Source organism: Phaenicophaeus curvirostris, chromosome 16 (genome assembly GCF_032191515.1).
Source record: "Phaenicophaeus curvirostris isolate KB17595 chromosome 16, BPBGC_Pcur_1.0, whole genome shotgun sequence".
NCBI lineage: Eukaryota > Metazoa > Chordata > Aves > Cuculiformes > Cuculidae > Phaenicophaeus > Phaenicophaeus curvirostris.
Genome location: NC_091407.1, coordinates 16331871 through 16353130, shown reverse-complemented (window position 1 = coordinate 16353130; position 21260 = coordinate 16331871). Strand labels below are relative to the sequence as shown.

General features: G+C 50.0%; 1 protein-coding gene across 2 annotated transcripts; it reads left to right on the top strand.

Annotated features, from left to right (window-relative positions):
- The first annotated feature begins 385 nt into the window (after positions 1-385).
- On the top strand, positions 386-17149 carry ROGDI (rogdi atypical leucine zipper). Of its 2 annotated transcripts, XR_011338575.1 has the most exons (12): positions 386-459; positions 2929-3000; positions 5886-5968; positions 7856-7910; positions 8423-8503; positions 11290-11385; positions 13553-13651; positions 14129-14242; positions 15241-15290; positions 15643-15769; positions 16309-16529; positions 16957-17149. XR_011338575.1 is itself a non-coding variant. In XM_069870251.1 (11 exons), the coding sequence occupies exons 1-11, from the start codon at positions 418-420 to the stop codon at positions 16348-16350; spliced, it is 861 nt and encodes a 286-aa protein (XP_069726352.1). In that variant the 5' UTR covers positions 386-417; the 3' UTR covers positions 16351-17149. The 2 variants fall into 2 exon arrangements, 1 of the variants encoding a protein (XP_069726352.1); XM_069870251.1 differs by having other exon boundaries at positions 16309-17149.
- The last annotated feature ends 4111 nt before the right edge of the window (positions 17150-21260 follow it).

Below are 21260 nucleotides of genomic sequence, written 5' to 3'. Positions count from 1 at the left end.
GGACCTGCTGGTCACGCCGTTTCTGATCCAAGCCAAGATGCCATTGGCCTTCTTGGCCACCTGGGCCACTGCTGGCTCATGTTCAGTCGCTGTCAACCAACACCCCCAGGTCCTTCTCCTCCAGGCAGCTTTCTAGCCAGACTTCTCCTAGTCTGGAGCTGCTCAGGGTTGTTGTGCCCCAAGTGCAGGACCCGGCATTTGGCCTTGTTAAACCTCCAGCCATTGCTCTCAGCCCAGCGGTCCAGCCTGTTCAGATCCCTTTGGAGCCTCCCTGCCCTCCAGCGGATCCACGGAGCTTTGGAGAGGGCGTGGCCTAGATGGGAGCGTGGCTTACAGAGGCGCCCAGCGGCCGCAGCCAATGGAGTCGAGGGGGCGGGGCCTCGGGGCGGAAGTCGCTGCCCGCGGGCCCGGGGGGCGATGGCGGCCGCCATGGCGAGCGCGGCGGAGCGGGCGGTGCTGGTGAGGCGGGCGGAGCGCGGCCCCGACCCGGGGGTAGCGAGGAGATGGGGGGCCGGGGCCGTGGGCACCGCCGGGGACGAGGCGGCGTGGAGGTGGATCCGGGTTGGGTGCGAAGCTGCATCGGGAACCGGGTGTTTTCGACAGGTAGAAGCGTAGAACGAGCCGTAAAATGGCGAAATCAAGCTGGAATTCCTAAAAAAACCAACCCGCTGCCCTGGGGCTGCGAGGGTGGCGCAGTCTGGCTGCTGTCATCATCCCAGCATCGTCGAAAAGACCTTTAAGAGCATCGAACCCCACCGCCCCATCCCTTCAGCTGGTCAGGTCGCAGCCCTGAGAAATCCTCTCCCCCCCCGTTGTATCACTACATTTCCACTAATCTGTCCAATCCTATCCACTATTAAATCCGATCCATAATGGCTTCATGGTTTGGGTTGAAGGGACTTCAAAGCCCACCCAGTTCCACCCCTGCCATGGGCAGGGACACCTCCCACTGGATCAGGGGCTCCAAGCCCCATCCAACCTGGCCTTGAACCCCTCCAGGGATGGGGCAGCCACCACTGCTCTGGGCAACCTGGGCCAGGGCCTCCCCACCCTCACAGCAAAACATTTCTTCCCAAGATCTTATCTCCATCTCCCTTCTTCCAGCTTAAAACTGTTCCTCCTCGTCCTTTTCCAGCAATCCGTGATCCAGAGCCCCTCCCCAGCTTTCCTGTAGGTCTGAACCCATTACTGAATTTGCCCAAATAACTGGGAGTTCTCAGCCTTTCTCTACCCTCACCTGCTTTTTACTTTAGCTTTATTTTTACAGTGCTGTTGCTTGGTAAAATGTACTGAGGGGAAGGAGGAGCATTTCAGTTTTTATCTTTGTTTCCCCCTGTCAGGTTGAGTCTGTTTTGTCCTGATGGTAATCCGTAAGGGATGTCCCTGTCTTTATCTCAACCCACAATTGTGTCATCTTACTTCATAGACTCATAGAATAGTTTGGGTTGGAAGAGACCTTAAAAATCATCCAGTTCCAACCCCCGTGTGATGGGCATGAGCATACAATGATCATCTAGTTCCTTCCCTTGTCCTGTTGAGGAGAAGGAGTGAGAGAGGCTGTGGGGGTGTCCGGCAGCCGCCCAGCCAGGGTCAGCCTATCCCAGCTGCCGAAAAAGGCGTCTTGGATTTTGGAGCAGCAAGATCTGTGCTTTGCTCTGGAATTCACATCCTGTGCTGCCTGTTCTTTCTGAATTCTGTGATTATTGGTGCAGTGTATGAATGCTGCTTTGTTGAACAAAGTCAGACAAGAACAAGGTGTCCCTCAGGGGTCCGTACTGGGAACGGTGCTGTTTAATATCTTCATCACTGGTATTGACGGCGAGATCGAGGGCACCCTCAGCAAGTTTGCAGATGACACCAAGCTGAGTGGTGCAGTTGCCACATCGGAAGGACAGGATGTCATCCAGAGGGACCTGGGCAGCCTGGAGAAGTGGGGCTGTGAGAACCTCATGAAGTTGAACAGGGCCAAGTGCAAGGTCCTGCACCTGGGTTGGGGCAATCTGCAGTTTCAATACAGGCTGGGGGATGATGTGATTGAGAGCAGCCCTGAGGAGAAGGACTTGGGGTGCTGGAGGATATGAATCTTGACATGAGCCAGCAACATGTGCTCACAGCCCAGAAACCAATCGTACCCTGGGCTGCATCCAAGGCAGCGTGGCCAGCAGGGTGAGGGAGGGGAATCTGCCCCTCTGTTCCTCTCTTGTGAGACCTCATCTAGAGTATTGTGTCCAGTTCTGGAATCCTCAACATTAGAAGGAGATGGAGCTGTTGGAGCGGGTCTAGAGGAGGCTACAAGGTTGATCCGAGGGCTGGAGCACCTCCCATATGAGGCCAGGCTGAGAGAGTTGGGGTTGTTCAGCCTTGAGAAGAGAAGGCTCCGAGGGGACCTTATAGAGACCTTCTAGTACCTGAAGGGGCTACAAGAAAGCTGGGGAGGGGCTGTTTACAAAGGCGTGTGGTGATAGGATGAGGGACAATGGGGATAAACTGGAGAGGGGCAGGTATAGACTGGACGTAAAGAGGAATTTCTTCACAATGAGGGTGGGGAGGCGCTGGGACAGGATTCCCAGGGAAGTCATGGTTTCCCCATCCCTGGAGGTGTTCCAGGCCAGGTTGGATGGGGCTTGGAGCCCCTGATCCAGTGGGAGGTGTCCCTGGCCGTGGCAGGCGTGGAACTGGATGGGCTTTGAGATCCCTTCAACCCAAACTATTCTAAGAATGAGGACGGTCCATTTGGCTGAGGTGAAAAAGTGGAGAGCAAGGCCTTTCAACAACAAATCGGGATGAAATCTTTTTCCTCTCCTCCTGGCATGTGATTTTAACAGCATGGACACAGCAATGTACTTCAATAATTTTTATATGTGTCTGAGAGATTTATTTCCAGTGTTTGACTTGTAATGATTCCTTGGCTCTTCTTCCACAACTTAGGAAGAAGAATTCAAATGGCTTTTACAAGAAGAAGTCCATTCTGTTTTGAAGCAGCTACAGGACATTTTGAAGGTAAGGTTCATTTGCTTCATGTGGCTTTTCTGTTGTGGTTTTGTTGCTGTCCCACGTGAGGGCTGGTGATAGATTTCCCCTGGAGGAAGAAAATCTTGGTAGAGCGTGCACGGAAAGGTCCACAGCGCGTGGCCAGCGCTATCCCAAGTGTTTGCTTGCCCTCTGCTCTCGAGTACTCGCAATAAAGCTGATTTTCCCTATGATACAATAGTGGAATATTTCAAAGTGGAATATTTTGATTTAAACTGGAGTACAGTTAAGTTTCATTTAAGGAGTTGTGATTTTTGAAAGTTAGACAGAATGTCCCTCTGAGAGCAGGTTTTCTTTCTCTGATAGTATGTTTTCCTTAAAACGGTGTTTTTCAGACAGTGGCGTTGGTTTGAAAATGATAACGTATTGTGTGAGGGATGATTTGTGCTTAAAAGATATCTCTTCTGTAATCACCTCTGTATGGAATCGTAACTAACATGAAAGGCAAGGTCAAGCAGAGCTCGAGCCAGCTCCAAATTAGCAAGAGTTTTGACTATTGCAAGCTTTCATAACGTTAAAATCAGACCTTGGAAAATAATAGAATATGTATAAAATTTCTGGGAAAATTTGTACACAGGCCGGTAAGTGGGAAATCTGTTCTGTAACAGCCTTTGTCTCATTGCACATGATCGATGGAGATCATTCCAGCCTGTTGCCCAGGTCTGATAAAGGGTGCTTGCTTTCTGAAACTCCAAAATGAGTCTTAGGGCATTTTTATTTGCCAACATTTTCAGTATCACCTTGACTGTTGTGCTAATGACCCTCTTTCTTGAGAGAGAGCTGCTTTGAACAGGCACATTGAGGCGGCCAGGCCTGTCTGCCAGGCATTTGCCTGAGAGAAAAATGTTTTTTGTAACAGGGGATGTGGATCATCCTGTAGCTTTGTCATGTGATGATGGAAATGAGCACAATGACCTTCAGCTGACGAGCTCCTACTTGTGCAGCGATCAGTAGCTTGCGCTGCCTTTATTCAACACGATCTTTCCCTCGATAAACCCACTGCTCTGCCTGTACCTGCTCCTTTCAGAGGCGTGAAACCAAACCAGGCCTGAACTGGCTCAAAGGGACTGTGCGCGTGAGAATTCACCGCTCTTCTGCTGGCTTAGTTCTCAACAGACCCAGCCTCTTAACGCTCTGCGGCTTTGGTGAGGGTCAGGGGGTGATACAGGAGCAGAAATGTGGAGGTGAGCGCTGTAGTGCTGACCCAGGTGACAAAACCCTGCAATATCTCTATGTACAGCATCTGTTTCGAAGACTTTGTGATAGTTTTATGGGTGAGATGTGATAAAGGGCAGTCACCAGCCGGTATAACCGGTCAGGAGGGAGGCAACTGCTGGTGCCGTGAAAAAGCCAAACTCAATTATCAATGCCAGTTTGATTATTAAGCTGGTATTCTTTTAATAAATGGTACTGGGGCACGCAGGGGGGAACCCACCTAACGTGTCCCGCTATTGAGGCTGGTTATGTAACTTTTATACTGGTTAAACATATATATTCATATAGATTCCCAGAAATACTGGTTAAACGCACATATTCATGTAGATTCCTGGAAATACGCTACATATCCATCTTTTCTGGGAACTCATTATCATAGTTTATCACCCACTCTTGTATGCGCATCACAGTTTCTCTGTGTCTTCAGAAGTCTCTGATGGTCTTTGTTATCTCCTTCCTCACTGCGTCCTCTCGGTGAGCTCAGGTCTGTCCTTTGTTCCTGCTGAGGCACTGTCCTTTCAATACTTGATTTCTTCCTTGTTTCAACTAGTAAACAAGCTAAACTCCTGTTACAATCACGTTCTTCTCTAACTGCTGACCAAGCTTTGATTCTTATTATTCTGAGTGGAGCAGCTTCTGCACTGGAAAGACGGGTTGTGATCCAGAGGGACCTGGCCAGGCTGGAGAAGTGGTGCTGGGAGAACCTCATGAAGTTCAACAAGGCCAAGTGCAAGGCTCTACAGCTGGGTTGGCACAATCCGCGGTTTCAATACAGGATAGAGGATGACGTGATTGAGAGCAGCCCTGAGGAGAAGGGCTCAGGGTGCTAATTGATGAGAAGCTCGACATGAGCTGTCAGTGTGCACGCGCAGCGCAGAAACCGGCTGTGTCCTGGGCTGCATCCAAAGCAGCATGGCCAGCAAGGTGAGGGAGGGGATTCTGCCCCTCTGCTCCCCTCTTGTGAGACCTCATCTGGAGTATTGTGTCCAGTTCTGTAATCCTCAGCAGAAGAAGGAGATGGAGCTGTTGGAACAGGCCCAGAGGAGGCTACAAGGATGATGCGAGGGCTGGAGCACCTCCCGTATGAGTACAGGCTGAGAGAGTTGGGATTGTTCAGCCTGGAGAGAGAAGGTTCTGAGGACACCTTACAGCGACCTTCTAGTACCTGAAGGGGCTACAGGAAAGCTGGGGAGGGGCTGTTTACAAAGGCGTGTGGTGATAGGACGAGGGGGAATGGCTTTAAACTGGAGAGGGGCAGGTTTAGACTAGACATAAGGAGGAATTTCTTCACTATGAGGGTGGGGAAGCCGTGGCCCAGGTTCCCAGGGAAGCTGTGGCTGCTCCATCCCTGGAGGTGTTCAAGGCCAGGTTGGGTCTTGATCCAGTGGGAGGTGTCCCTGCCCATGGCAGGGGGGTGGGAACTGGATGGGCTTTGAAGTCCCTTCAACCCAAACTAGTCTATGATTCTATGATTCTTGTTATTCCTTAAGCTAATTCATTCCCTTAATGTGATGATTTATTCCTTCCTTCACGGCTCCATGTTTGACCACTTGCCAGCATCTGCATTTCTGCTGTGGCCTTGCCTTTGACCCTGGCTTGTGGTGGCTGCTCCAGCACTCACTGTGTCCTCTCTTGGGCAGGAGGCCTCTCACCGGTTTGCTCTGCCCACCAGCAACTCAGGAGGATCCATCAAACAGGAGAACTTTGTGCTCAGCACCTCCGGGTAAGTGGCCGTGGTCGTCAAAGGGCTTTGTTCCACGAGCAAAGGGCTCTACAACACCTCTAGAGGACAGGGGGTGTATTGAATTGATTTCACCTTCATGAAAACAAATGAACAAGCTCTCATGGCAGGTCGACGTCGCAGGCTGCAGCCATGTTCCAGGCCTTGGCCACACCGGTGCCGTTTCCTGATGGCACCTGTAATATAATCATCGATTCTCAACCACATGCTGCTGCGCTGCTTTCCTGTGCTGCTTCCCTGTTTTGCCAAGGAGCATTTTCCATTTCTTTGCCCAGGGAATTGCTCTTGGTTCAGTTTCTGATCCTGGACAAAGCTTAACCATTGTCCTAATCGCCCTGAAAGAGCAATAATAAATCTGCTTCACAGAGAGCAAACCGAGACCTCTGCGGGAGGTGCTGTAGAAGTGCAATTCTCTGAAATCGCTGTCTGGTTTTTGATCTTCAGTATCCACCTGGATCTGAACAGCTACGCGCTGGCGGTGACCGTGACCTTGTTGCAGAGCAGTAAACCTTAGTCCTTAGGAACAGCTCTGTGAGCATTTTATAGAATGATGCAACGATTCTGTATTTGCTTTGAATTTTGGATGAGAAGCTCCACATAAGCCAGCAGCGTGCACCCACAGCCCAAAAACCAGCCGTGTCCTGGGCTGCATCCAAAGCGCCACAACCAGCAGGGCCATAGAGGGGGTTCTGCTCCTCTGCTCCGCTCTGGTGAGACCCCACCTGGAGCCCTGTGTCCTGTTCTGGAGTTCTCAGCCCAGGAAGGACATGGAGCTGTTGGAGCGAGTCCAGAAGAGGCCACGGAGATGATCCAAGGGATGGAGGACCTCCTGTACGAGGCCAGGCTGGGAGAGTTGGGGTTGTTCAGCCTGGAGGAGAGAAGGCTGTGGGGAGACCTTAGAGCAGCTTCCAGTGCTGAAAGGGGCTCCAGGAAAGCTGAGGAGGGGCTCTGGATCAGGGAGGGCAGGGATAGAATGAGGGGGAATGTCTTAACTGCAAGAAGGAAGATTGAGATGAGATCTTAGGGAGAAATGTTTTGCTGTGAGGGTGGGGAGGCCCTGGCCCAGGTTCCCCAGAGCAGCGGTGGCTGCCCCATCCCTGGAGGTGTTCAAGGCCAGGTTGGATGGGGCTTGGAGCCCCTGATCCAGTGGGAGGTGCCCCTGCCCATGGCAGGGGTTTGGAGCTGCATGGGCTTTATGGTCCCTTTCAACCCAAACCATTCCATGATTCTATGATTCTTCAGTATTAAAGTATTAAAATCGATTCTACTTTGCGTTCATTGTTGTTGCTTGGTGGATCTTGGATCTAAAGAGTCTCTCCAATGAGCTCCTGAAACCTCAGGTGCTTCGATCTTCCTCTGCTGTTCATTGTAGCTATGAGCCACCTTGCCGGACCTTTTAAAGGGCTTGGGTTGTGGGCTTTTTGTTTATTTAGTTTGGGGTTTTTTCTTGTCGAGAGGGCAGAGTGGGATTTGTAGCTTTTGGCTCTTATGTGAATCAGGTAGGGTACAATGTCAGTAATTCATCTCATCTCTTGTGTTTGTTCTCTCTAGAACTGTCTGTGCCAGCTGCCAAGTTGTTGATAGGTAAAACCTGAAATAAGCGTGGAGTCAGAAAGGAACATAATGTTTTTGTCAGGGCAGTTAGGGTGAGGTGGCTCATAAAGGGCACAGCAGCTGTTGGCCACAGGCCAAGAGCTGGGGACCGGAAAGCTTGTGTAGAGCTCATCTGCGTCCCCTGACTGAGCCCTGGTCTGAGGGGAACCTGGGCAGCTACATAGGACGGGGAGGGGTGATGTCGGGCTGGGAGTTTGGGTCGGTGCTTCTTCCCTCTTGGGATTTGCATTGCTCAGATGTTTCTTCTCATTCCAGCACTGACCAGGTGAAGGGCGTGTTGACGCTGCAGGGAGATGCCCTGTGTCAAGCTGTGAGTACTCGATGTCCTTCTTGCTTTGTGCTACCATTCAGGGATGGGAGTCATCCTTGTTATGCCTTAAGATCGAGAGAGAGATATTATCCTTATTATGTATTACCAACGATCAATTAGTATTCTTTGTCAGTCTTCCCTAATAGGCCTTAAATCCTTAATGTTTCAGTAACTGGTGGACTTGGTCAAGGTCTACTGTCACACACACTCTGTGGTGAGGGGTGGAAGCACTTTTCATGGAGATTCACTGCCTTTACTGTGTAATTTCAAATTTCCCTGGGGGCCTTCTGAGACGGGGCTGTGTGTCCTGCCTGAATCCTCAGTCACTAAAAGCCTTTCAGCTTATCCTTTGTGTTAACATCTCCCTGTAGGAGGATGGAGGTTCTGGCCGTGCCGAGACTGCTGAAAGCAGCTTGTCGGGACGGTCTGGGGGACAAAACAGAGTGGGACTGGCACTTTTTGTGTCTGGATAAGGGGTTGCTTGCTGTCATGTGTTTGTTTCTTTCTTCAAGGACGTTAATCTGAAAATGCCTCGAAATAATCAGCTCCTGCACTTTGCATTTCGAGAGGACAAACAGTGGAAATTACAGCAGGTACAGTGAATTTTGGATGCCTCCGCCTCTGTAGCATTGGTGCTCTCCAAGCAGTAGCCGTGGTCCCTCACTTTCTGAGTGAGGTTATATCCATCCCACATCAGCTCCAGTGGTAAAAATGAAGAGAGCAAACAATGAAATTAAGTTACGGTGCTAGGAGAGAGATGTGGGTTCTGCTTGTTCCTGAAACCCCAGCAAGCTGAAGGCTGGCTGCAAGCAGTTGTAACCCTCCAAAAGGAGTGCCTGGGGTTCTGGCCTTGTGTCTGCTTGTAAAACCCAGGCTAGCAGGGCCAAGAGCAACTCAAGAGCCTTGCAGTAGTTTCCTCTTACTCATGGAAGCATTTCTTTATGCTGAGAACAAATCTCAGTGCGTTGTGCTCTTGGAGCCCAGCCGAGTTCTGCGTGGCTATCCTGAACATTGGATCTCTTTCCCACCGTTCTGCTGGGAGGTGCCTGATCTCAGGATCTGATCTGGCATCTGATCTTGAGGAAATAGTTTCCCACAGTTACTTTGTTGTAGCTGAGACGGCTGGAGAAAGAGTGATTCCAGGTGCTTCACTATGCTGTGGCCCAGGCTTTTACAGGTGATCAGTGCATTTGGTCTTGAGTGCAATGGAGTGAAAGCTCTACCTGAAACTGTGTAGGCATCTAGAAAATTGGGTAGTGGAGATATTAATGCCAGACTTGATTGAGTTTATTTATTCCTTACAACAAGGTAAGGAAGTTTTTGTGATAACGTTAAGCAGTAAATCCTGTTTTGTGGGTATTTTGTACAGCTGCTTAGATGACAGGCATCTACCAGGTTTTATGGAAAACACCTTCCTTAATTTACTGGGAAGAGCTTTGTGTTCTAATATTGTTCTGATGCAGCATGTGAGTGCCTAAAGGGCTCTGTGCAGAAGCATTTACAGCAATTATGTGGAGATCTTTTGTGCTGTCTGAATTAAAAATGAGCATGTTGAGGTATTGGGAGTTTCTTCCCTCAGTGAGTGGTGCCAGCTGGAGTTCCATTTCTCTGTGCAAAGTCATTGGTAAGAAATTGTAGTATAAGCACATTTTTGAGGAACACAAGCGCAGGCACACAAGTTTCAAGGATCAGAAAATAGAGAAAAATTAAGGGGGAATGGGAATGAAGCAAGTCCTTACAATAGCAGGATTGGCTTTGCTGCGTGGGATAAGGCTGCCGGGAGCCACTTAGCTTGCTCAGAAGCATCTGGGAGATGTAAAGTCTGGAGGTGGTGATGTTTGGAGATGCCGTAGCCCGAGTAGTTTACGAGTTTCTCTGCAGTCTGGCAGTGGGCTTTATCATCTCTCTCTTCTCTCTGTAGACTCCAGTGCCTCGTGCGTCCTAAGAGCAGGGCTACTCTGTGATCCCTGAGGTCCAGATGAGAAGGAATCAGTGCCCAGATCTGTGCCAGGGAGGCCTCTACGGGGCCTGGGGTTTCCGGGGAGCAGGGTGGATATATCAGACTTCAAATATCCCAAGCTGTGTTGTCTGCCACCCAGCAGCCACCTCCCACACAAGCTTCCCTCCTAACCTTTTCCATTTACTGCACCCTCTCATTTACCTCTTTGCTCTTTTTTTCCAATTTCCCTCTTGCCTGCCCAGAACCGAGCACAAGTACCTTTCTTCCCGGGCCATTTTCTTCTTCCTCTGGTTTGTATTCGGTCCCATGAAAGCACTGGGATACACCCAGCAACCTTGCTTTGATAATTGTCTCTTGGCTGCGAGCGGCCTCCCTTGAGAGGGACTCGAGCTGCCTGTGTCCTGAGTCTGGCCAAGTTCCACAAGCAGCACACAGCGGCAGCTTCTTGATGCTGGAGAGAACTCTCAACTCCAACTGTTCTACTTTAGAAGGAATCTGAAATACTGCCAAAATGCTGTACTAGAAATCAATGTCCCCAAGTGACAGGGGGAAGGACTAGAGGGAATGGCCTCAAGCTCCGCCAGGGGAGGTTCAGGCTGGACATTAGGAAAAGAATTTTCACAGGAAGGGTCATTGGGTACTGGCAGAGGCTGCCCAGGGAGGGGGTTGAGTCACCTTCCCTGGAGGGGTTTAAGGGACGGGTGGATGAGGTGCTGAGGGACATGGTTTAGTGATTGATAGGAATGGATGGACTCGATGATCCAGTGGGTCCTTTTTAACCTAGTGATTCTGTGAATGTTCGCTGCTCATAGCTGCTAGTGGTGTAAGTTATGTCACTGGTTTTAGTTTTAATCATAGAATCATAGAATAACCAGGTTGGAAGAGACCCACCGGATCATCGAGTCCAACCATTCCTATCAAACACTAAACCATGCCCCTCAGCACCTCATCCACCCGTGCCTTAAACACCTGCAGGGAAGGTGAATCAACCACCTCCCTGGGTAGCCTGTTCCAGTGCTGTTAGTAGTTAATACTGTTAATAGTTCCTAAGGAAGAAATTCTTAATCCCATTGTTAGACCTGACTGCTGGGTACTGTCAACAGTGAGAATTCCTACCTGAACAGCCATGACCAGAGTCTTCCCAGGGTAAAAGTGCCTGATGTCACTGTTCCTTCAGGGCAACACCACTATTTTCATTGACAGTCCAGGCTGTATCTGTCAGACTGGTCCTAGAGCAGAGAACCCAACAGTGCCGCTGGGCAGCATTTGTGTTGGCAAGTGTGTGGTACTTGAAAAGAAATGGGCTGGACATTTGACAAGTTACTATTTTCTTAGGGCCAACAAGATAACTGGGGAAACTTCCCTCAGCTGTATGGTAGAGAGTGTTTCTTTACTAGAGCTACGTTTGTACCTTTGCAGATCCAGGATGCTAGAAACCATGTCAGCCAAGCCATTTACCTGGTTATGAACAGGGATGTAAACTACCAGTTCAAAACAGGCTCGGAGGTTCTTAAGGTGAGAAGAAAGCCCTCTCTACTCGGGTAGGAACGTGTTTTTTTCTTCCCTTCATTTTGTGATTTAAACACAGTTAATGCACATTACTGTCCTGAGTCTCTTACTGGAAATGGATTCCCCAGTCGTACCAATGGTACCTGTGTCGAGGGGTAACCATGTTATCTCACATTTGAGAGGAGTCTCTACTGGTTTAGCACCAGTAAGAGGGTTGTACCCTGTGGTGGATCTGAGCAGGCAGTGCCCAGTTGCACAGCAGTGACATTCTGGGAACATCTCCTATGATCTTTTTTGGGTGATGTGGTCCCGCAGCTGATGCTCTTCTCTGTCAGTCAGTGCTTTTGGGGAGAGACCATCATCAAGCAAACATGATTATGGTATGTACTTGTGACTTACTGATGATCCTGGGCTGCACCCAAAGCCGCAAGGCGAGGGAGGTGATTCTGCCTCTCTGCTCCTCTCTTGTGAGACCTCATCTGCAGTCTTGTGTCTAGTTCTGGAATCCTCAGCAGAAGAAGGAGATGGAGCTGTTGGAACGGGCCCAGAGGAGGCTACAAGGATGATGCGAGGGCTGGAGCACCTCCCATATGAGTACAGGCTGAGAGAGTTGGGATTGTTCAGCCTGGAGAGAGAAGGTTCTGAGGACACCTTACAGCGACCTTCTAGTACCTGAAGGGGCTACAGGAAAGCTGGGGAGGGGCTGTTTACAAAGGCGTGTGGTGATAGGACGAGGGGGAATGGCTTTAAACTGGAGAGGGGCAGGTTTAGACTAGACATAAGGAGGAATTTCTTCACTGTGAGGGGGGGAAGCCGTGGCCCAGGTTGCCCAGGGAAGCTGTGGCTGCCCCATCCCTGGAGGTGTTCAAGGCCAGGTTGGATGGGGCTTGGGCAGCCTGATCCAGTGGGAGGTGTCCCTGCCCATGGCCGGGGGTGCCGCGATTGAGAGACTACGGGAAACGAGCAAGAATGTCAATTTTATTGTGTTCTTAAGACATATTTATACTAGTTACAAGAAGCGTGTTTCAAACTGATTGGTCCTTACACTAAACTAGGGGATCACAGGTTGGTTAATACAAAGAAGCCTTTTTCAAACATTTACTTCCTTCAGCAACAACAATAGTTCCTGTTATCAAGGTAACTGTCTCACAACCACGGACACCTGTGCTCATCCTCACGTAGCCGGTACTCTTTTGTTCCTTCTAAACAAAAGCCTTATCTCGCTCCTCCCAAGGCCTGCGGCGACAAGTTCCAGCACGTCCAGCACATCCTTTCTTATCAACTGGTCCCTGCTGGGGGTCTTCCTGAAGCTAGCCAAATCCTGTCCTACACGGGGGTGGGACTGGATGGGCTTTAAAGTCCCTTCCAACCCAAACTGTTCTATGATTTGAATGAGACTTCTGACTTACAAGTAGTAGTTGATGCACTCTGATACAGTCTGGCTGCTGTGCAGAGCTACCAGAAGTTCAACTTGCTGATTAGAATCCATCACAATATCAACACGAGAAAGCTAATAAACCTTTTGGGTCTCCACATGGGCAAGGGCTCCTAATAGAAAGAACCTGGGTAACAAAACTATTTCCTTTTTGCTTTGAGGTGGAAGTAAGGGGGAAAAATTAGAGTATAAAATAACTTCATCTTAGCAGTCATGAGCTCTGGAGCAGATGTGCTTCCTGCTTTGTCTCTGGAGAAGAAAGTCTGAGTAGAGCCTTTGAACTGTTGTTTATGGTGGGATTGGGCCCTCAATGAGCTGGTTCTTTTCTCTAGTGCCCCAGCTCATGGATGGTTCTGAGCAGAGGTGGGCATTCAGCAACTGTTGTCCTTGTGATGTGGGAGTGGTTGAGAACTAGAGTGCAGCTTGTTGCTTTTCCTTGACGCCTGCTTTTCAGAAGATCAACTTTGTCAATGCTTCTGTGGCATCAGTAATTGGTGTCATGTTCTCTTCTTATTCTAATGAGTAGCTGTTCTCTCTTCAGTGGCTGTGATGGTAATAGTTAAAGTTTTTATGCCTTAAACATTAAACACATAAAGTTTTTATGTGGCAGCCCCACCTTCCCAATAAGCCCCTGAATTCCTGGAAGGGTAGGGGTGTGTTGTTGTTATAACACTTGCAGAAGGCTGTAGAGCTGTGCAGGGATTGCCACTCACCTATGTTCTCTACATTATCTTGTAGCTGATGGATGCTGTGATGTTACAGCTCTCTAGAGCCCGCAATCGGCTCACCACTCCAGCCACTCTGACTCTCCCGGAGATTGCCTCCAGTGGCCTCACAGTAAGTATGTGGTGGTCTAGATCCCCTTCCAGTCTGGCAGCATGCAACAGTTAAGATATTGCACTGCATCTCGGTGGAAATGGATCACTGAGGTGTTTCTTGAGGCAGAAAGACAAAGATGAAGTAGGTGTAAGCTGTGAGCATCTTTGGCTGCTCTGTATCTTCCTGTGGGGAAGCAGATGACTTGGGCTTGAGGCCTCTGGTTCTCAGAGAGTAAGTTCTGTTCTCTGCCTAGGAAGCTCGTTCAGGGTTGATTTGCGCTTGTGAAACTGCTCCATCCTCTTTTGTCCCCATCAAGCACACCCCTCTTGGTCAAGTGCAGCAAGAGGAACAACCATAGCCTGCAAGCCGCTGTGTTTATTTCTTTCCTAACGTATTTCTTTCCTCTGGGGTAGCTGCAGGGAGGCTTGGAAATGGTGATTGCCCAGCACTGGAAATAACATTCCTTTCACTGACAAACTACTGTTTCCTCACCAGAAAATGTTCACTCCTGCTCTGCCTTCAGACATACTCGTGAATTTCTACATTAACCTGAATAAGCTGTGCCTGACTGTCTACCAACTTCACGTGCTGCAGCCCGGCACGACCAAGGTGACGCCTGCGATCTCTTGAGCCTTCTTGATTTCTCATTCCCTACGTTCCCCTGCGAGGAGGAGATCACGCTGCTGCGTGCTATGATGTTATGTGCATAAGATGATGCAGAATGACTGTCACTGGTGTTAGGTGTCTGTGTTTAGCTCTGCTGCAGACAGAGCTGCTCTAAATCTACTTTGAGGGCACGGCTGCTTAACCCAGAATTAAATACCAGCGCTCTGGAGAGAGCCAGTAACTATTCTTTTTGCCAAATAATGCTTTATCTTACAACATGGTTTGATAATTTTGTGTCATTTTGTAAGAGCATAATTGTATTAGTCCAGTTTACATCCAAGGTTAGATTTACATCAAAAGTTTACATCAAAATTTCGATGAGAAACGTTTTGCTGTGCAAGTAGGGAGGCCCTGGCCCAGGTTGCCCAGAGCAGAGGTGGCTGCCCCATCCCTGGAGGTGTTCAAGGCCAGGCTGGATGGGGCTTGAAGCCCCTGATCCAGTGGGAGGTGTCCCTGCCCATGGCAGGGGGTGGGACTGGATGGTCTTGGAGGTCCCTTCCAACCCAAACCATCCCATGATTCTGTGAAGTAGCTTGGGGTTTTCTGAAGGGAGTTTTGTTGGATACTTTTCTTCTTCACCTGTTGCATTTGGGTTGGTTTGATGTTCTATAAAAAAAGAATTAAACTCTTAAGCTTTATGAAATGCAGTCCTTCCATGAGGATATTTTTCCTAAAATCTATCTCTTGATTTTCATCTGGATATTGTCGTCTTATCTTTGTGTTGCTAAAATTTGGAGCGAAGTTGGACTCGGCCACTGTGGAGATTTTTTTTTTCCTTCAGAATTGGGAAGGAATCAAATGGCACGAATTGTGTATGAATGAAGTATTCAGGCACATACACTATCAGGATTTCTTGATGTCAGGGCAAGCTTTAAATGACCCTTTTCCAAGTAGTTTGTTTACTGCATCAAAATCCTAACGATCTTTTCCTTCTCCTCTAGAATTTCAAGCCTGCTGGAGGGTCCATTTTACACAACCCTGGAGCAATGTTGTAAGTACAGGCTCTGCCAGGGCTGTGTAACCGGTGTAGGCGCGTGCTGAGGGGGGGATCCAGATGGCTGTACGTCATCCAAAACAAACAGGAGGCTGTTGGCATCGCAATCTGCATTTCCTGCCTCTGTGCCTCTCTGGAAAGTGATAAAGTTTCTACCTTAACCCTACTGGATTTAGCTTAACGCTAAATCTGGCCAGAGTTGACCAAGGGTTTGCGTTCAATAACTTTACCAGGTGCTGTTTTGAATGTGCTAGAAATCATAATGGTCTCTGTGGGGATGGGGGACAGTTGAGTTTTGTGTTCTGTGCTGTTGTGTGTCAAGCCGTGCTCTTTTTTTCCCTCATTCCAGTGAATTTGGCAACCAGCGCTATGAAGTCAGCCATGTCCATAAAGTGGAATGTGTTGTACCATGGTTAAACGATGCTCTTGTCTTCTTCACAGTTTCACTGCAGCTTTGCCAGCAACTGAAGGACAAGGTAGTGTTTTTAAGAAGGGGTTTGGGTTTTAGCACTGGGTTTTGGGAGGACCTCAGATCTCCAAAAACCCTGATGTGATGTTATTCTGTACAACTTATATGTAAACTGAAAGCGAGCGGTGGGTTGGTGTGGTGGGTTCAGGGAGCCAGCCACCTGCAGAAAGGGTCATGGGATGGCAGATGTGTTTGCTGAACTAGTCACAAGCTGAGAGGAGCAGGTAGACACTTCTGTGTTCTCAGTCACGAGCTTGGTGTGAGAAAATGCTGGGGTGCTGGAAAGGAGGCACGGAGACCTCAGCAAACTAAATTCCAGCAGGCTGGTTCTCAGTTCCAGCTCTGCAGCTGAGCTGACTGCCACTTTGAGCAAGGAACTTTGTGCTCTGAGCCTTTTCAGTGACGTCAGCAGCAAATCCACCCTCCGCAGCACAGTGCTGGAGTACGTAGTGCTGTAAAGCTCAGTCTTGGTGCACATGTTCTGTGATCTTTCTTCTGTGGCCCAAGGGATACAGGAACTTACCTGCTTTTCTTATTGCTTCACAGATCTCCGTTTTCTCCAGTTACTGGAACTACAGGCCGCATTAATTCATCTGGGGAGTGTCCTTGCCCTGGCAGTACTTCCAGTGTCTCCCTGTTTGTTTTCACCATGCCAGCTGAGTCCCCATCAGCCTGAGGAGCGCTGGGGTTCGCTACCGAGTGGCTCCCTGTAGGGCAGGGTGTGGATCCAGCCCGCTGCGTAAGCACCAAGCAGTGCCGTGTGGTTGGTGAGAGCTTCCATCCGTCTTTATTCTCCTGCGGGTTGTTTGATTTACGCTTTCCAAGCCTCTGAGGAATTACTCTGGTCCATTACAGGGGATGGGGAGCTGTGGAGTGCTCTCACTAACTCTGTTTGCACGCAGTGCTGTAACTAACTGCTGGACTGTGCGCTGGCTGGGATGGGATGGAGACAGACTGATCTAACATACTACAAACTGCAGGGCGTGCTGCTCCAAGTAGTGAAATCTGTTGTTGTGACCTGGTCCAGCCCTGAGCTGTGCTCCCTCTCCCATCTCTTCTGTCCATGCCCTTGTCATTGATTCCCCTTTGGGGATGTTCTTGCTGCTCTTTTTTTTTTTTTTCCCTGGCATCAATGTGATAATATATATATTTCTTTTTTCCTGAGCCCTAGCTGGGCCAATTGTTTTTTTCCAGGTTTAGTATCTTGTTTCCACTGCCAGCCTTTGGAGCTGCCTCGGTATCTTGAGCACAGCTGTGCAGTCTCACATCCTGTCGTTAAACACGAAGTGAGTACCGTGTTGTTAATACGATTTGCTGCCTGCCTAAGGATGCTGCAGTGTGTAACTTGTCCTCTAGCAACTGATAACTGTGAAATAAAGATGCTTAGACCTGCCGTGTTCCTGTGTGTGGTCAGTGCTGAGCAGGGACAGGGATCTGTCAGAGCGAGTCCAGAAGATGATGTAAGGGCTGGAGCACCTCCTGTACGAGGCCAGGCTGAGAGAGTTGGGGTTGTCCAGCCTGGAGAAGGCTTCAGGGAGACCTTAGAGCAGTTTCCAGTGCTGAAAGGGGCTCCAGGAAAGCTGGGGAGGGGCCCAGGATCAGGGAGGGCAGGGACAGGATGAGGGGGAATGGTTTTCAGCTGCAAGAGGGGAGATTGAGATGAGATCTTGGGAAGAAATATTTTGCTGTGAGAGTAGGAGGTTGCCCAGAGCAGTGGTGGCTGCCCCATCCCTGGAGGTGTTCAAGGCCAGGTTGGATGGGGCTTGGAGCCCCTGATCCAGTGGGAGGTGTCCCTGCCCATGGCAGGGGTGGGACTGGATGGTCTTAGAGGTCCTTTCCAACCCAAACCATTCCATGATTCTATGATTATGTGCTCTTAGAGGTGAGTGGCTGTTCTTAGTTGCTTGTGCTGGGTTACTGTTTACCTTACTGGGAGGACAGCAGTGACCTCTGAGGGCAGAGCTGGGCAGCTCTGTGAAAGCTGGGCCTGGTTTGCCCAGTGCTGTCTGACACCCCAGTACTACCTGAAGTACTTGCCAAACTTCCATTGGCTGTCATGTTTGGAAGAGGCTGCGGGTGCTGTGGCTGGGTCAGGCTGGCTCATGGAACTGCTTGGCAAGTGATGAGGGAGCGTCGCTTGTCTCCTGCTTGGCTCCAGATAACCCTGTCTGGCCAGTCTTTCTGGTGGCTTTCCTCACAAGTTCCTCACCCTGGAGCCTGTATGTGTGCTGACGTGGAGACTACAGGCTTGCCCATGTCCCTACAAAACCAGGGCCATGGGAGCCTGTCTTGGCAGCGTGGTTGGAAATCACGAGGATCGGGGTGCTTCCCAGGAACACTGTAGACAAAAGGAGGACATCACAGAGTCACTGAATGGTTGAGGGTGGAAGGGGACCTCTGGGGTCTATGTGGTCCAATTCCCTTGCTCAAGCAGGGCTACCCAAAGCCAGTCTCCCAGGACCATGTCCAGATGGATTTTAAATAGCTCCAAGGATGGAGACTAGAGATGAATATGTTGCCTTGATTATTTTTTCTGCGGAGCCCTCCTCTCTGGGTTCGTGTGGCCTCCCTTGTCTGCAACCTCCCTTTCCGTCCCTTTGGGAGATCCCGAGGATCCTGAAAGGGCTGGTGCTGGCCTCGCTGCTGCAGCCTCCTTCTCCGAGGACTTGACACTTGGTGCTGTGCTTGGTGTAACGCATGCGAATTTAGAATCGGAGAGTCATAGAATCACCAGGTTGGAAAAGACCCACCGGATTATTGAGTCCAACCATTCCCATCAGTCATTAAACCATGTCCCTCAGCACCTCGTCCACCCATCCCTTAAACCCCTCCAGGGAAGGTGACTCAACCCCCTCCCTGGGCAGCCTCTGCCAGTGCCCAATGACCCTTTCTGTGAAAATTTTTTTCGTAATGTCCAGCCTGAATTTAGAGGTTGCAGGCAGTAACAGAGCCCATGGATGAGCATCGGGCTGAGACTGATGGATCTGTTGGTTAATTAGGAGTGGAAGGTGGGAGGTAGAGAGGCTTGGATGGGCTGACGCAAGAGCAGACTCCTTCCTGATTCCAGACAATTAGCTTTCAGCCTACCTGCAGTCGTGAACCCGGGTGTGCATTTACCAACCCTTGCTCTCTTCCAGACTCTTCTCCGCTTGAATAGTGGCTGCGCATGTGTGGAACTGCTCACCACTAGCAGCTTCTTGGATGAGGGTGTTTTTGTTGTTAATAACCTCTCTAGAGCTGTCTGCGCTCTTTAACCCTTGCTGTGTGTGGAGGAGGCTCTGGTTTTAATTGACACTGCCGGGTGCAGACCAATCAGTGCTGGCACATCCTCTCCAGCTCGGCTTCCTGATGACAGAGATAAAACACGAACCCGGTGTGCGTTGTTTGCTTCTGATGAAAAGAATCCTCTTTGGTTCTGGAGGGTAGGAGAGTGCAAAGCAAAATACCTGTCCTGATTCCGGCTCTGGCAGACACCACTGCGTGGTGGCTGTGGGAGCTGCTGCAGCGCGCTGCCTGGGTCGCTGCCAAAGGAGAATGAGGTAACAACGAGGTAGGTGAGGGATTGAGGGCACCTTCATCAAGTTTGCTGATGACACCAAGCTGTGCGGCACGGACGATGTGCTGGAGGGGAGGGATGGATCCAGAGAGACCTGGGCAGGCTGGAGATGTGGGGCTGTGCAAACCTCATGGAGTTCAACAAGGTCAAGGGCAAGGTCCTGCACCTGGGTCGGGGCAATCCCATCACAAATCCATGCTGGACAGAGAATGGGTTGGGAGCAGCCCTGAGGAGAAGGACCTGGGGTGCTGAGGGATGAGAAAAACAACATGAGCTGGCAGCGTGTGTTCATAGCCCAGAAACCAACCATGTCCTGCGCTGCATCTGGAGCAGTGGGACCAGCAGGGTGAGAAGGGATTCTGCTCCTCAGGTGAGACCCCCACCTGGAGCCCTGTGTCCAGTTCTGGTGTCCTCAGCATGGGAAGGACATGGAGCTGTTGGAGCAAGTGCAGCGGAGGCCGCAGAGATGATCTGAGGGCTGGAGCACCTCCAGTCCAAAGGTGGTGGAACTGGATGGGCTTTGAGGTCCCTTCCAACACAAACCCTTCTGTGATTCTACAATTTCAGCTGGAGTCAGTAAAGACGTGAGCAGGCAGACACCTCTCTGGAGCATGGAGCCTGTCTTCTGCAAAGGCTGGGGTACATTTCTGGAGGCTCCTTCTCCCCTGCCTGTTTCTCCATCCCCTGATACATCACTTAGGTAAATGCTGTGATCGGGGAGCCTGTAGCCTGACCTGGCATTAAGATAACACCGTGCGCGCTTCAGAACAGGAGTCACAACCCCTCCAGATGCCTTCAGAGCAATGAGTATCAACCCAGGCAGAAATAAACTGCTCCCTTCCAACCCAAACCATTCTATGATTCCATGATTTAACAAGCATATTGTAGAATGAGCCTATTTTTTTCTGAATTATGATCATTTTTTTAATGCTGGCTGGAGGGACCAGGCCTTGCTCTGATTGGTCATCCCCTGTAACCCCATGTTCCCTCTCTTGCAGGGTCAGAGAACAGCACCTACAGGACCTGTTGCAATTTATTTTCCTGTTTTTTGACAATATTTTCTGCCTTTCCTGCTGACCCATGTTGTTTCAAATTAAAAGGTGCAAAGCTGAGTTTGAAATTCAAACCACGGTGCTCATCACTGAGTCTATAAAAATCTAGTCCTTATAAGAACCTTGTGTGTGTTACTAAGCAGTGGGGGAGTCCTGAGGGAACGTGGCTTTACAGGTACGGATGGCTAACGCAGAGAGTTGTTTTTCATTTTTGCACGATAGCAACAAAAAAGCCACAAAGCAAAAGTAGTTTGGTAGAACATAGAATCATAGAATCATTAGGTTGGAAAGGAACCACTGGAGCATTGAGTCCAACCATTCCCATCAATCACTAAACCATGTCCCTCAGTGCCTTGTCCACTCATCCCTTAAACCCCTTCAGGGAAGGTGACTCAACCCCCTCCCTGGGCAGCCTCTGCCAGTGCCCAGTGACCCTTTCTGGGAAAAATTTATTCCTGATGTCCAGCCTGAACCTCCCCTGGCAGAACTTGAGGCCATTCCCTCTCGTCCTGTCCCCTGTCACTTGGGAGAAGAGCCCAGCACCCTCCTCTCCACAACCTCCTTTCAGGTAGTTGTAGAGAGCAATGAGGTGTCCCCTCAGCCTCCTCTTCTCCAGGCTAAACACCCCCAGCTCTCTCAGCCGTTCCTCATAAGGCCTGTTCTCCAGCCCCCTCACCAGCTTTGTTGCTCTTCTCTGGACTCGCTCCAGAGCCTCAACATCCTTCTTGTGGTGAGGGGCCCAGAACTGAACACAGGATTCAAGGAGCGATCTCACCAGTGCCAAGTCCAGAGGGAGAATAACCTCCCTGGACCTGCTGGCCACGCAGGTCCAGATGCCATTGGCCTTCTTGGCCACCTGGGCCACTGCTGGCTCATGTTCAGTCGCTGTC